We start from the raw sequence: 15,175 nt of genomic DNA on the forward strand, positions 1-15,175 counted from the left end.
CGAGCCTAAGTTTGTTAAAATCGGTTCAGGCTTTTCTGAGAAAATTGAGCGGCAAAAAAAAACTCATTGAAAGGTGCACGAACACACACGTCGAACTGAGTCGATTGGTATATAACACTTTGGGTCTCCGTGGCTTCGTTCGAAAGTCGGTTTTCTAGCAAGTTTAATACCTTTCTATAAAGACAGTCAAAACGATTACCCTAGAGCTTTGTTGACGAAAAATCAAAAAGCTAAACAGATGGGAAATTGACGTTTAAATTCAAATAGCTTGTCAGTTGGAATGCGTGAAAAAAAAATTTTTTTTCACCTTTGAATTTGTCAGTCAAGGTGTCACTAGGAGATTGATAATGTTAGATAGCTCTTATTATTCTCCGGATAAAACCAGCCTAGAGGCCGTGTGGAATCCAACGGGGAAAAAAACTTAACCAAGAATAGATGCACTGGGTTCCTGCTTCCACGTCGCAAAAGACGACAATTGCACGAGTTTTTCTCCACTCAGGTATCAGAATTTTTCAACGTTTTACATCTGGTATCAGTTTTTTTTAATATTTCCCCATAATTTTTCAATAAAACAAGTTATTGTTTATTTCCATCTAGCTTCTTCAAAAAGTTCTATTTGATATTTTTTCTACTTCCATGTTATTGCTTGTCTTTTAAGATTATAAATTGAATGATAAAAATCAACTAACGCGAAAATCCGTTAGTGTAATTTTCACTGGCGGTTAATAAAGATTGCGATGCGACAAAATGCCACAAAGATAGTAGAGCTGTCGTTTGCCTCGATTCAACCCCTTCGAAACCACAAACAAGAATAATATTTTTTTTAAATCGTAAATCGTTTACTCTAATAATTCAGTCGTCTTTGACAGATATATACTTGTTTATGTATTCAGTGAACAAACCAATAATTCTTGTCGCTAGAGAATATTACCTTTTAAATCTGTAATCAAGGATGGCTTTTATCGTATCAAAGAACGCTTACTAGCAACTCTTCACACGATTCAATCAGTACCATCGAAGAGAGACGGATATCATCGCAGCAACAAAAAACCGACATGGTGCATTTAACATAGAACAGAAACCAGTGCGGGAGCGAATTTCTCTCGATGACCTGTCTGAAAATCAAAGGTTAACTCGCTGCTGTGGGGATTCTCTCTGAGGCGATCCGATTCTGTATGTGCAGTGGATAGTTGCGATAGAATCATTTTACGCGAATGCGCGAATTTTACCATTACTGAAATTTATACTAACAAATATCCTTCTCCCATTCCTCAGGTGGTCTACGTTCGGGCATGACCGGTGCCGGTACTGATCAATGAATTCTGGGGCTACTAGAAGATGTACATTGAAGGATGATTTGTCTTTCCTCTGATTATCTAGAAATTCTTAAACTAATTCAGCTCAGTAACGGAGTAGCATTTAGGGTTGATCATTCAAACTCAAAAAACTCAAACTTATTGCCGTACTTTCTGTACCTGGTTCCTGTACTTCATGTACATGTATATACCGGCCAAACTGTCAACAAAAAATACTATTTGAGTTTCGGGTATCGGGCAGAGTTGAGTGATAAACGTGGAAACCGCTTGATAATTAATAGAAGAGAAAGTAAACAAAGAGAAACAGTTACACTTGCTTATACGCCCGAATGAAAAATCAACCGAGAATTGTTTTTAATTCGATTTTAACCTTTTTTTTAAACAGGTACCACGTACGCTTCGCACTTCGAAGCAGATTTCCGTGCTCGCATTTTGAAGGTCTCAAAATGACCTAGGCCAAATACATTCAAAAGTCGAAACTATTTGTGAGCAAGTGGGTGAATCATTTCAAAGAGGTGAAACATATCGATGAGTTTCCAAATCCATAGCCACTTAAGTGCAAACACTTAAGTTTACTAAGCGCAAATAATTTGAAATTTAGAAGTACTCTGCACAAACCGATGTTAAAAGAAAATAGACCCGAAAAAATCGGTTGATAAAATTCGGATCGTGTCTGGGTCAAATGAAAATGTTTGTGCTCAAATTAAAAACCGAACTTGCAATTCACAAAATTTGAAAAATAAAATACGCGTCGTCGTTTTGAAAAAAAATTCGCACAAAATCTCGTCCAAAGTATCCTTCCAAGGTATGAAGCCATTATTGATGCTGCAGGTGAATGGATTTGCTATTGATAGCAAAACTATCGGTGGATAATGTCAGAAACAATAGTGCAGGGTCGACGTGGATACATAATGGATTGTATATAGTATTGCCCATTAGAACATGCTAATGAAACTCGGAGATGAAGATTATTTTCAGCATTTTAGTAAGAAAAAGTACGGGTGTGTAATGTCAGAGACATAACTGGATGTCGTGAATACGAATATGACACACTTTATTTATGCTTTCGAATTAGAATTGGTATTTCATCGATTGTTTGAATTGTGCAACTTTCCCCTCTTTCATTACTAGAAATTTAAACGATGCGCCTAGACTAAATTACAGATTAGTTACATTAAACATTCTGAAACGCACTTAAAGACTATGAAATAAGCAGTATAGTTCTTTATAATAAAAAAATGGTGACAATTTGAGTTAGTTCAGCACGCAGACTCTGAATTCTAAACCCATATTCCAGAACTAAGCTCTAAAACATGAAGACGATTTTTCGCCATGACTACCAGAATGGGTTTTATAGAGTACAGTAAAGTAAATTTCCGCATAATTCTTTAGGAGTATTATTATGGTTCTAAAAAGAACCGAATAGAAGAAGTCTGGAATAAAGAACTGGATCCTGAGTTCAAGAACTAAATTTAGAACCAATAACAGACTCAGAATCCAGTTTCAATTCTAGAATTGCAATTTCGAAACTCAAATTAGTTCCGGAATACAGTTCCAGAATCCAGTTTCAGCACGCAGGCTCTGAATTCTAAACCTATATTGCGTAACTAAAATCTGAAAATTGAACTTCTCGTTACGACTACCGAAAACCAAATGATGGCAGGTGCTCTCTCCGTCGCTGATGGTTTAACTCCCGCGATGGCAGTCTGCTCGCCTTGAAGGCCAGCAAGCGAATGAGAGTTGCTACCTGAACGTTTGAGCTTTTAACCACGCAGAAGGCGCTCTCTCCGTCGCTGCTGGTTGATGGTTTAACTCTCGCGATGGCAGTCTGCTCGCCTTGAAGGCCAGCAAGCGAATGAAAGTTGCTACCTGAGCGTTTGAGGTTTTAACCACACATAAGGCGCTCTCTCCGTCGCTGCTGGTTGAAGGTTTAACTCCCACGACGTCTGCTCCCATCGAACGCACGAAAAGAAATGATCGATTTTCATTTTTTTTTTGCATAAATATCTGTTTATTAATCTTATTTTTGTGTATTACATCAACATTTTACAGTACAAGTGTTTTGACCCTTTGGCCTTTCATCTTTGTTGTTCATACGATTAGTTATTAATATTAGGTGTTTTATTTACTCTTGTTTTACATACTAATGTTTAATCATAATATTTATTTTAATTATTAATAAAATATCTACCTACTTATAACTATCCCTAACCTAACATGTACAAATTTTGAATTATTTGTATTTCAGAGATTGAGCACCTCTCTTCAAATTTCGTGCAGTATTGTTCGAATTTTTGTTCTAGTATATCCAGGGAGGCCATCTCATGTACTTCACTAGTCCTTGTCCGAGGGGGTTGATTTAGAATCATTTTTAAAATCTTACTTTGAATGCGCTGAAGCCTAAGTTTGTGTGTTCGTGCACAGCCCCGCCAAACAGGGACTGCGTATTCAATTGCGGGGTAGATGATTTGTTTATAGACAGCCATCTGATTCTTCAGGCATAGTTTAGATGTTCTACAAATCAGCGGATACAGAGACCTAATGAGTATGCTGCATTTTTGAACGATTTTGTCAACATGTGATCTGAATATCAGATGTCTGTCAAAGGTGAGTCCTAGATAGATAACTTCATCGGACCATTGAATGACCTCATCACCGAATCGTATTCTGCATTCGTCTGATGGAACAAGTTTTGGAGATCTTGAATGTGGAAACAAGATGACCTGAGTTTTTGCTGCATTGATCACAATTTTCCAGCTTGTAAAATATTCCGTTAAAGCGTCCAGACCTGTCTGTAGTTTATTCTTCAGAGCATTAATGACACGACCTTTGTAAAGAATGGCAGTATCATCAGCAAATTGTGACAGAACACCACCACCCGGAAGAGGTGGGATGTCTGATGTGAAAATGTTGTATAGAATGGGACCTAGGATACTTCCCTGGGGTACACCAGCAGGAATAGTAAATCTTTCTGAAAGTGCATTATTCAGAGAAACCTGGAATGCTCTATCTGCAAGATAATTTTTGATAATTTTAATAAGATACATGGGAAAATTATACCGATGCAGTTTGAACACCAGTCCATCGTGCCACACATTATCGAATGCCTTTTCAATATCCAATATTGCCATGGCAGTCGTTTTGGACACTGATTTGTTTTGCTGGATGACGTTGTTAACCCTTGTGAGTTGGTGGATGGTGGATCTTCCTTTCCGGAACCCAAACTGTTCTTCCAGAAATATATCCTGTTCATCTGCGAAAGCAAGAATTCGCCTTTGTATTGACTTTTCAAACAGCTTGGATAGGGCAGAGAGTAAGCTGATGGGCCGATAGCTCTTGGAAAAGGAAGGATCTTTCCCCGGTTTCAAAACTGGGATAACTTTAGCTAACTTCCACATTGAAGGGAAGTAACCAAGCTCCCAGCACCTGTTAAAAAGTTTAGCTAAAAAGACAAATGAGCGAATACTCAAATGTTTCAGCTCAATGTTGAATGTGTTGTCGAAATCGGGGGCCTTCATATTTTTGGATTTTTTCACAAAAGCCATCAGCTCATTCGCAGTGACTCTACTTTCCTCAGGAACCAAGCTGTCTGATTGGTCAACCTCAGCTACGCTATCAGCAACGGCTCTTTCATATGGACTAACAATGTTGAGTCCTAAATTGTGAGAACACACAAACTGCTGGCCTAGCGCATTTGCCTTCTCTACTGGTGTGATTAAAGGTATTCCTTCAGCTGCGTCCTGGGGTGACATCAGAGGAGGAATAGGCTTCGGTTTTTTCTTAAGCACCTTCGTTAAGGACCAGAAGGGCTTTGAATGTGGGAGAATTTCTCGAAGCTTTTGCTAGAAGTTCCTGTTGTGAAGCTCAGATATCCTTTCCTGGATTATCCTAGTTAAGTTATTATTAGTAGTCTTCCTATCTAGAATGCCAGTTCGTTGATACTGCCTCCGGTAGATATTCCGAAGTCGGATGAGTTTCTTGGTGACACTGTCGATTTGAAGAGAGGAACTCGCCATATGTTGTACTGGAACCGTCCTATCACGAGCGACTGTGATTGAATGCTGGAAGGAAGATAGGGCCGCATCGATTTCCATCGGGGAATCAAGTGGCAAATCGATATTAATAAGTTGGTCGGCGATTTGTTGAAATTGGACCCAATCGGTGCGATAATAGTTCCTCCGAGGTTGAATAGGCACTGTTTCTGGTGAAGATCCCAACGTCAATATTACTGGAAGGTGGTCGGAGGAGAGCTCGTTGAAGACAACCGGAGAGCTGTCTATGGCGATGTTGCTGATAAATATATCCAAAATGGAATGAACTCCCGATCTGGAAAGTCGCGTTGGTTGATCCGGAGCAAGGATGTTGTACTGTTCAGCTTCGTAATCTTCGGCAAGTACGAATCCGTTTCGATTCTGTCTTCTGTTTCCCCACAGCTCATGCCGTGCGTTCAGGTCCCCAGCAATGATGAATTTGTTCTGTCGTCGGGTGAGCATAGCCAGATCTCGCTTCAATGATACACACGTACTATCTCGAAGATTTGTTTGTTTGGGGCAGTACGCTGCAATGATGATGATGGGTCCCATCGTCGTTGTAATCTCAATTCCGATGGCTTCTATGAGTTGCAATTTAAAGGCTGACAGAAGCCTGTGCTGAATGGATCGTTTAACGGCAATGGCAACTCCCCCTCCTCTGGTAGTTGTCCTGTCGAGCCTGTGAATCCTGTAATTGGAAATAAAAATAGAAATTTCAGGTTTAAGATGAGTTTCAGTTAAAATAGCAATATCGGCATTCTTCTCTTGAAGAAAGTCGGACAATTCAGCAGTTTTGCTCCTGAGTGAGCAAGCATTCCAATTTACTATAACCAACTCATTATATTGCATATTCGATGATGAATTTGCCTAAGGCGTTGATTTGATCTAACCGCGTTCTGCAGTTTCGTAGTTTTGTTGTCATTGTTTCAAAAAATGACGATCAGTTGTTCAGCAGAAAATAAATCACCAGAGTCATCCTTTGCTTGTGGTTGATTATTGCCCCATCCAGGAGGGATTTTTGAGGAAGATTCTTTTTGTGATCCAGCAGCTGAATCTTTTGGATTGCTGCGAGGAAGTGGCGGCAAATTCGGAATATCCCTCTTCGGTGGGAGCCGTGGGAAATTAACTTCATCCTTCTGTGGAACATTCTTGCGCGTTGATTGTTTGCGGGACGCCTGTTGTCGAATTTTTGTGAACTCAGCACGTTTGGGACACGATTTGCTAGTAGATGGATGGTCGCCATCACAGTTCACACATTTTACAGCGATGTCATCTAGTAGGCAATCGTTGGTATTGTGTGGTTCGGCACATTTCCCGCACCGACTTTTCATGTGGCAATTCCTCGCTCCATGGCCGTAGTTCAAACAGTTCGTGCACTGTGTGACATCCCGATGTACCGGTTTATACTTTTGCCATTCGATGATTATGTGAAATAACGATTTAATCGTTTTCAGTTGACTCATGGTGATGGAGCCCTTCTCCAGATGAATCAGGTACAGTTGATCTCTAAACTTTTTGTCCGTATTATGGCGCTTCATTTTAAATACCATCAAAGGCTTTAGTCCAGCCTCCGACAGTGCCTGCTTTAGTTCGGCTTCCATCATGTCGGGTAGTCCTCGAAGTACAACCTTCATAGGTTTGTTGGCGGCAATATCGTGTGTGAAGTATTCCGCTTTTGTCTGCTTCAGATAGCATTCCACTCCTTTGTAGTGGTTCAAAGCCGGAACAGTTATTTTGTAGCCTTCAGTACATAAACGGATTGTTGCCTGTAGTCCTTTGCTGATCAGTGTGTTGAAATCCGAGCGTAGAGTTGGTGGGAAGCCCTTCAGGTAGAAAGGCGGCATTTTTTCCTTCTTCTGCAGTTCCTCTTCGACATCAACTGGCAGATCAGCATATTGGTTTTTACTCAGCAAACGGTCGTTTACCTGTACATCACTTAGCTTCAGACGCTTAGCATCCTTTGGATCCTTCTCGGATCTATGGCGGTTTTTACCCATAGCTTGGGTAGGTAGACAACTGCGAATAAAAAATAAAACAAAATCGAAATTAGTCGTAGTAGGTTATTCGTCTATCCACATCGAGTGTTAGATGACGAATTGTGATGATCGATTTTCACCACGGTTCCCCTTTTATACGCATTCAGTTGAAGATATGTGCCTGACTACCTCAAAATCGTCGTCCTTGCGCGAAAAACCCAAGCGAAAGTAAAGAGTTTTCCGCATTATTTTGAAATTTTGAGAAAACTTAATTTTTGAGTTGTTTGTGGTTATCTCACACTGTTCAAAATATTATCCCAAATTCCTGATCATATTTTTGATGAAATGGTGAAAGAATTATGTTGCTACCATTAATACAAGTCGAGATATTCACGATTAAGTTCTGCCCATTCTTCCATATGGCTAATTTTGAAAAGGCACCCCATAGTAAAGTAAGTCGTATTCACGACAAAATGTAAGATAGTGTGTTCTGGTGGAAGTTTCAACATATCATCTCAAACAGAGATAACTTAACGTCTGCTTAGCGGTTTATGTTGAAATGCTTAGGGGCGTGACAGTTTAACATGAACTGCTATGAACTGATGAGCCAATTACGAATCTCCATACAAATAAAAATTACGCTGAGGGACGCAGACGGATTAAACTCACCACCACCAATCATCACGAAACCCATCAAATTAGCGGGAAACTACATTTGACGAAACCGTAGAAACAAATGACTCCAAGACAACCAGAACAAATAATTGGCTAATGGTAATGCCATTGATATAAGATTCTTTCCGGGGTGGAAAGTTTAATTTCTGGGCATAGAATTTTTAAGTTAGAGCCGAATGCTGGATACAGTGAAGGGCGCCCCAAAACTTTAACTGTAATTTGAAAGAAAAAGTTCCTCGTGTAATATTCGCTATGGAATGACTAATTTTTAATTCGATCAAAGCTAGCTATACGAAGTATTTACAATTGTTCAGAGTGTTTGGCAACATTTGCCCATTTGATCATCATTGATCAATTATGATCGCTCACGGAAAGAGAGTAGAAAAAAACCCAAACGACCCAAGATTGTTGTGGTTGATGGCAAAGAGAAAATCCAAGAACTGAAACACTTAATAATGATCCAAAACCAGTTAGAGGTTGAAGATGCACCAACACTACATTCATCGATAGAGTCCCATGTAGATCGCTGACCAACTCCGATAGATGTAATTCATATCTGTTTATCTAGTAACCGTAGTGATGTACTAAACACTACAGTATTTTTTTGAACAGTTCGGTCATACTCAGTCTTTATGGGCTTGATTTTGCTCCGTTCTATATCTGTTCTATGAGAATGAGTCAATGCCAGAGGTCACGTTACATTAAGTTGGTCAATTTAATCCCACATTGAATGTTATCAACTGTTATAAATCATCGATCCAAATCGATTTTTTTCCCGTATATATTTCAACAATGCTTTCCCAATGCGAGCATACTTTGCTACCATCCGCCATGCTATTTCTAGAGGACGTGTAAAAGTAAACACTACTCCTTCGCTAGTACTATATGGTATCGTTTTACTACACCACTACTGGTAGAAATGACGAAAGCTCCATATCGGTGAGTCTGCACAATTAGTACCGTGCCGTGTCTCATACGTTGAAAGGCACGAATGTTGCTCCACAGTGTGATGCTTCTTCAGGCAGTTCTAGTTTCAACTTTCCGGCGAGGGTTTGTAGGTAAGCAACATTCTATTCAAGTCGGTATTGGTGTAAACATGATTCAGATTTTCCTGTTTTTGAATCAGATAGGATCATTGCATTCCGGTGATTTCAGAACGGATGCAATCCGCTCCTAGAAAAATCACGGATGAGTATTTGGTGAATTTGACAGGAATGTTATCCATGAATTAGTGTACATTAGTGATCCTACAACTAGAGAACAGCGGAGACATTGTTATGATCCCAATAGAACAGTCAAAAGCGGTTCCAATCTGCTTGTTTACAATCGTTTTGTTACTCATTGGTCACCATCAGTCTGAAGTGTTGATACCAAATAGTGAGTCAAAAAGTCGCTTATATACAAGTACAAATGCAAGCGATGCCAGAATTTTTGTTATGTCTATCTCATTGCCAGAAGTACGATTTTTCTCTCCGCTGATCGCTGTTTGAATAGAATCACTAGTGTCCATATCGCAACACAATCCATCCAGAAACTGAAATTTAAACTTCTTAGACAACTGTTGATATTGATTTTAACTTACGCAATTTTTCTATATGAAGTTTTCAATTTCTACACAATATCAGTACGAATTTATGGTTATGTTTATATCAGTGGCTTAAAATTCACCTAACGGACAATAATTTATAAAACCACTTCTCAAAAAATCAAATCACTACTAAAAGTGATAACTAAATTGCTATCACCTCCATTTTGACATGAAGGTGATAGAACCGTGATGACTATCACCTTACGTAATGCCAACATTTGATAGTGATGTTAGCCTTTCAGCAGTGGTGACTGAACTTGGTGATTATCACCTTACATGATTCCAAATAATTTTCAAAAGTGATAATCACCTTACGTGATTCCACCCCAGGTTTGATATGTGATTTGTTTCTCAATATTGCCATAACTCCTATTCTGTATCTCCAACAAATCCAATCTGATCTTATAGACAATCTGTGAATGAAAGAAAATAGAGTAAGATAAAACATATCAGTTTCAAACAATCAACCAATTTTCAATTTTTACACAAAAATATATAATCAAAAAACGTCTAAAAATAGTACCTCAACGAACCACCCGAGCGCTTCGATTTCCAGACCGGCTACCAACGAAAAACATAACACAATACTACCAAACAAGCGGCAGCCCATTTGTGTATATGGTCAAGAAAAAAAACTTCTTCGGACTGATAATGCTCAACTGGACATGCAACCACTTGCAGGCAGATACGCAGTAAACAACCACTAGCGTATCTTCACCACACATTGGCCGTTGTGCGGAAGGTGTGTTTCAAGGCAATGCAAATTTGCGCAACAGAAAGTTGTTTAGTCAAGTTTCATCGCTACTCGTAGTAGGGGAGAATTTACAACCTACACAGCACGAAGAGGTCAGATTAGTCCAAAAGTAAATATCTATCGTGAAACCATCGTACCCACGGCAAAATTGTAAAGATAATAGTAATTCTTATCGTTATCATATGGCGTGCGATAACCTTTGAATTAGACACCAAAACATCGATTTGTATTTACAAAATTTCTCTTCATTTACGTAGCTGCCCTGTCATCATCCACATCGGGCAGAGATCCGGCAAATACGATGGCCACCAGCGTGCATTCGGCCAGTATCGCGGAGGTTCATGAAATGCCAATGGCAGTCATAAACCGACCAATACCGTCCGTACTCGATGACAGCAAGGTGCAATCACTGATGGAAACGATTCAGGTTTAATTCTTTTGCCAAACATATCGAACAAATTTATGATGGTTTATTTTTTTTTTGACAGGATCCAACCCAATCGGAAACCGTCCCACCGATAGACGTCCTATGGATCAAAGGTAGCGAGGGAGGCGATTACTACTACAGTTTCGGGGGCTGTCATCGTTTCGAGGCGCACAAACGGCTGGGCAAACCGACCATTACGGCAAAGTTGGTCCAATCGTCGCTGACCGATTTACAGCACTATTTGGGCGCAAGCTGCCCGAAACAGTTGAAATAATTGAGCTCTGTGGTTTTTTATTTTCTTCGCCGATCGATAAGCTAAGTCACTTATTATTAGGGAAATCGTTAAACCAGTTTTTATTTTTTATAATCAACAAAAAAATATATACCTAGTTATGTACATCTCCTTCGTGTAAAATCGGCTGTGTTTCGATACACTCCAGAATTTGAAGAAAGTTTCACTCACCCTGTTTGTTGCTAGATGTCAATGTAATTCACGGGTTGTCCGAACCAACGAGAGCTTCAAGTTGTCGCAGATCTTTCACACAGAGCTCAGTCAGAACCTCTATTTTCTTATTGGGTTTAATCAGCACATCGTCTTCGATACGTAAACCAAGACCTCGAAATTCTTCCGGCACATCTCTTCTCCAACTACTGATGTAGATTCCTGTGAAAAGTTTGTTTAGATCATCATTCTAAAGAGTGACCAGAAGTAGCACTAACTAACCAGGTTCCACAGTGCAAATCATTCCCGGCACCAACGAGATACTTCTCGAAATAAGAGGCGTGTCGTGAACATCCATGCCCAGATAGTGTGACACATGATGCGGACAGAATTTGTACGCCGCTCTTGCCAAGTCCATGCCTTTTACATTTTTCGGAATCAATCCAATTTCCTGTAAATATTTACCAATCTTCAGGCACATCGTATCGAACAGTTGATCCAATGTCTCTCCTCCTTCCTGCTGGAGGCTTTCCAAAAGTTCCGTTTGCACTTGTGCCAGAATTTCATACAACACACGCTGTGGATCCGAGAACTTCCCGCTAATCGGCCATGTTCGTGTGATGTCGCTGGTGTAACTTGCGTACTCACATCCCGCATCCATGAGAACCATTTCGCCATCTCGAATCACCTGTGTGTTGTTGATATAGTGTATCACAGTGGCATTGGATCCTCCGGCCACCACGGGAGGATACGCTAAATAATTCGCTCCCGCCATCCGACAGAAGTAATCCACCTTGGCAAACAATTGATGTTCACTTTGTCCAGGTTCGCTCTCTTGAATTGTCCGATTAATGGCAGTCGATGCAATCTGACATGTTCTACGCATCTGTTCGATCTCTGCCGGAGATTTCACTACCCTTAGCTTGTGCAGCAAAGCAAGTGGTGAACGCACAGCTTGTCTGCTACCGACATCTGCCACACTCTTTCGTACATCGTCCAAATTGCAACTTTTCTCATCGAACCAAATCGTACCGCTGGGATGAGCAAATGAGTATTTTAGCAGATAAGATTTCAAATCTATCACATTGACAGCTTGATCCACACCAAAAACGCGAGGTGCCTGCTCCACCCCTGTCCGAGGTCCGTCCCACAGTTCCGCGTGACTATCCTTCGGTCGTACGAACAGTACACTTCTTTCGTTGCCCTCGCTGTCAACTTCCAGCGTAAGAGCGCTATCGGGCTCCAGGCAACCGCTGAGATATAAAAAATCCGAATTCTGACGAAAAACGTATGGAATTTTATCGCTCATATATTTCTTGTTAGCCGAAGGAATAATGATCTGAAAACAATCAATCAATCACGGTTTCTGTAGGGTAAAAAAATTATCATGCTTACCAAATGCTCTTTAGCATTTTTATCTAAATTTTCGGAAGCGTATTTTCGTACTAACTCGAGCAATGCCCGGCGGCGATGGCGAAATTCTTCTAATCTAATTCCCGGCAATAGTTCGCCGTCCTGCAGCAGATGTGGATGTGTAACGGGCATTGGCTGTCCATATGAAATGATCTTCTTCAAATCATCCGTTGATCGCTCTCGGGAACGTTCCGATGAGATTGTTTTCGGTAAACCTGGTGGAGCTGCATTCGACGAACAGGAGCGCACTGAATCTATCAAATTTAAACGAACAATTTAAAAAAAATAGTATGCAACCAAAAAGAAAATCTTTCAGCTTACCAAAACTAGAAATCAATTGACGAATTTGAGCCCTGGTCGGATTTAGTCGGTGATAAAATCTCGCTAAGTTCATGACTGATAATTTGGATCGATTTGTTTTCCTTTTTAATTTCAGCACTCGGTTTGCTGCGCGTACCAAACAGCTGACTTTATAACTGAACGCATTTGTAAGGTTCCTAAGACGAAATATTTCATTTTGCTACCCAGGGAAGCCAGATGTGCTGAAATAATGAGAAAGTGATGAAATTCGAGCAAATGAAATTTGATTTGATCAGACTGTTCAACGTTATGTTGCATGATGATGGATAAACAGGGGGAGCATTTGTGTATGTAGGGGTGTGATTGTCATTTTTTCGTAAAAATTATTAAATTTGAACAAATTGCACTACATCGCTGCAGCAGAGGTAGCAATGAAACCGTTCATTTTGACCAATTCGTGACATAGAAGGAACGGTGGTGCTATCTATGAAATCTATCTATCTATTTGTGTGTGAAATGAATGTAAACGAAGTTGTGTAGCTTTCCACTTATTTATTTATTCACTTCAGTAAAATTAGTTTTGTGTTTTCTCAAAAAACTCCTCTTCCGTCGCTTGAAATTCACACAGGTGAGGAAATATTTAAATTTTTGTGATAAAACTCAGATATTCTAATGTGACAAACCTGTACATTAATTTAGGGAAGAAGATAATTGAGATTTATTCGAGAATTTTTTTTTCCAGTATATTGTAGATCTTGGATCTGAAAAAATGTTCGAATGGGGTCACAAAAACATTTCCTGACAGTGTTTGTTATGCTCATGAGAACAACAATAAATTAAAACGGCTGTGCGAAATGGTGTGTTATGTTCTAGATTGCTAAAAAAAGTTATCGACCTGGTATATTGATTCCTTACTTTCCAAAAATACCAGATAAAAAAGATACACGACACAGATTCAACTACTCGTGTGTGTATGTGTAGTTAACATCAGTGTTGGTGATTGCCGAAAATTTGACAGAAGCTGCTATATTGTTATCTATATTGTATACAACATTTTCAATCCGGTAGCAGATGCTACAAGAACTCGAGTCTCTCAATGCATGAGCCATGAGAGAATTTTGCTACATTTCTTCGTTCCAATTTAGTCTGATAATGATCGTTGCTGTGTGGAATTTTCCAAGAGAGAATCGCAAGTTGACAATTATCGCAGAAAATCGAATCGAAGATTTGACTTGATGATTCTCATACTAGGTTGCAATATTTCAAAACCCTTGTGTGGAACATTCACATACATTTTCATAGACACAACTTATACAAAGATTATATGCACATAGTTAGAATAAGCGGCAATAGTAAAATGATTCTATCGCAATTATCAACTGCCTGTATAGAATCGGATCGCGAAACGAGAATAAGCGACCGTTTTTTGATTCAGAGAGGATCCCCACAGCAGCGTGCTAACATTTGATACTCAGAAATGTCATCGAGAGAAATTCGCTCTCGCACTGGTGTCGATTCTATGTTAAATGAGCCATGCCAGGTTTTTGTTGTTGCGATGATTTCCGTTTCTCTTTGATGGCGATGGTTCAATCGTTGAAGAGTTGCCAGTGAACGTTCTTTGATACGATAAAAGCCATCCTTGGTTAACATTTCCCTGTAATAGATTTTTGGTTCCCCAAGTTAGTATTACATGTTGTTCAAGCTCAAATTGTAACTCGTTTTCTGTTCTCAGATATGAATCGAACGACTTAGCGAGTATTTCTGAGATCTTCTTCTGTATTTGACACAAATTCGGTTTTGTCTCTTCTAAGTGGTTGATACGAAAATTGCTTGATTTTCGCTCGATGCGTACCGCAAATTTATTTACTAATTTATTCATTAAATGTATTCATCTGACAATTAAATGATCGCAGTACTGTCTGTGAATATTTGTGAGGCAGTTCACCTAAATCGAAGAGAGCTTCAGCAACGCCAAATATCCTCAAACATGACATTATCGGTTCGTAATATCCGAACGCCGTTCGATGTAATCCCGTTTGATGTTAAACGTTCTAGGGAGTTTAGTTTCTCTAACAAGTCAAACGATAATAATTATGTGATCTCAAATCAAAAAAACAAACCACAACAAATTATTCAAAACCGGCCATCACTTGTTTGCATGTTCGTTGACAGACTGTAAGTACATAAAAACGATCACTTCTCGTTCAAATTTTTACTTTGTGTGGCTCGACACATGGAGAGAATAACTATAGA

The 15,175-nt window shown here is 39.6% G+C and overlaps 2 protein-coding genes across 5 annotated transcripts; one reads left to right on the plus strand and one right to left on the minus strand.

Moving 5' to 3' along the window:
- The first annotated feature begins 8,921 nt into the window (after nucleotides 1-8,921).
- Nucleotides 8,922-11,182, plus strand: LOC131426169 (putative sulfiredoxin). 4 transcript variants are annotated; one of them, XM_058588660.1, is made up of 3 exons: nucleotides 8,922-9,056; nucleotides 10,598-10,767; nucleotides 10,829-11,182. In XM_058588660.1, exons 1-3 carry the CDS (start codon nucleotides 8,990-8,992, stop codon nucleotides 11,039-11,041), a joined length of 450 nt encoding a protein of 149 aa, XP_058444643.1. In that variant the 5' UTR covers nucleotides 8,922-8,989; the 3' UTR covers nucleotides 11,042-11,182. The 4 variants fall into 4 exon arrangements, with proteins under 4 accessions (XP_058444643.1, XP_058444646.1, XP_058444645.1 ...); XM_058588663.1 differs by lacking the exon at nucleotides 8,922-9,056 and adding an exon at nucleotides 9,813-10,490; XM_058588662.1 differs by lacking the exon at nucleotides 8,922-9,056 and adding an exon at nucleotides 9,814-10,432.
- Nucleotides 11,092-13,083, minus strand: LOC131426167 (xaa-Pro aminopeptidase 3). Its single transcript, XM_058588659.1, has 4 exons — nucleotides 12,944-13,083; nucleotides 12,605-12,876; nucleotides 11,492-12,548; nucleotides 11,092-11,431 (listed from the first exon to the last, which is right to left on the minus strand). The coding sequence occupies exons 1-4, from the start codon at nucleotides 13,014-13,016 to the stop codon at nucleotides 11,259-11,261; spliced, it is 1,575 nt and encodes a 524-aa protein (XP_058444642.1). The 5' UTR covers nucleotides 13,017-13,083; the 3' UTR covers nucleotides 11,092-11,258.
- Nucleotides 13,084-15,175: the final 2,092 nt, after the last annotated feature.

This window comes from Malaya genurostris, chromosome 1 (assembly GCF_030247185.1).
Source record: "Malaya genurostris strain Urasoe2022 chromosome 1, Malgen_1.1, whole genome shotgun sequence".
NCBI classification, from domain to species: Eukaryota; Metazoa; Arthropoda; class Insecta; order Diptera; family Culicidae; genus Malaya; species Malaya genurostris.

Bases quoted from the DNA above. Each gene is read 5' to 3' on its own strand.
- LOC131426167 (XM_058588659.1), bottom strand. From the start codon at position 13,016: ATGAACTTAGCGAGATTTTATCACCGACTAAATCCGACCAGGGCTCAA. The intron at 12,877-12,943 runs GTAAGCTGAAAG...TAAATTTGATAG, and splicing joins TCAATTGATTTCTAGTTTTG to ATTCAGTGCGCTCCTGTTCG. The intron at 11,432-11,491 runs GTTAGTTAGTGC...AACTTTTCACAG, and splicing joins GATTTGCACTGTGGAACCTG to GAATCTACATCAGTAGTTGG.
- LOC131426169 (XM_058588660.1), top strand. From the start codon at position 8,990: ATGTTGCTCCACAGTGTGATGCTTCTTCAGGCAGTTCTAGTTTCAACT. The intron at 9,057-10,597 runs GTAAGCAACATT...TCATTTACGTAG, and splicing joins TTTCCGGCGAGGGTTTGTAG to CTGCCCTGTCATCATCCACA. The intron at 10,768-10,828 runs GTTTAATTCTTT...TTTTTTTGACAG, and splicing joins CACTGATGGAAACGATTCAG to GATCCAACCCAATCGGAAAC.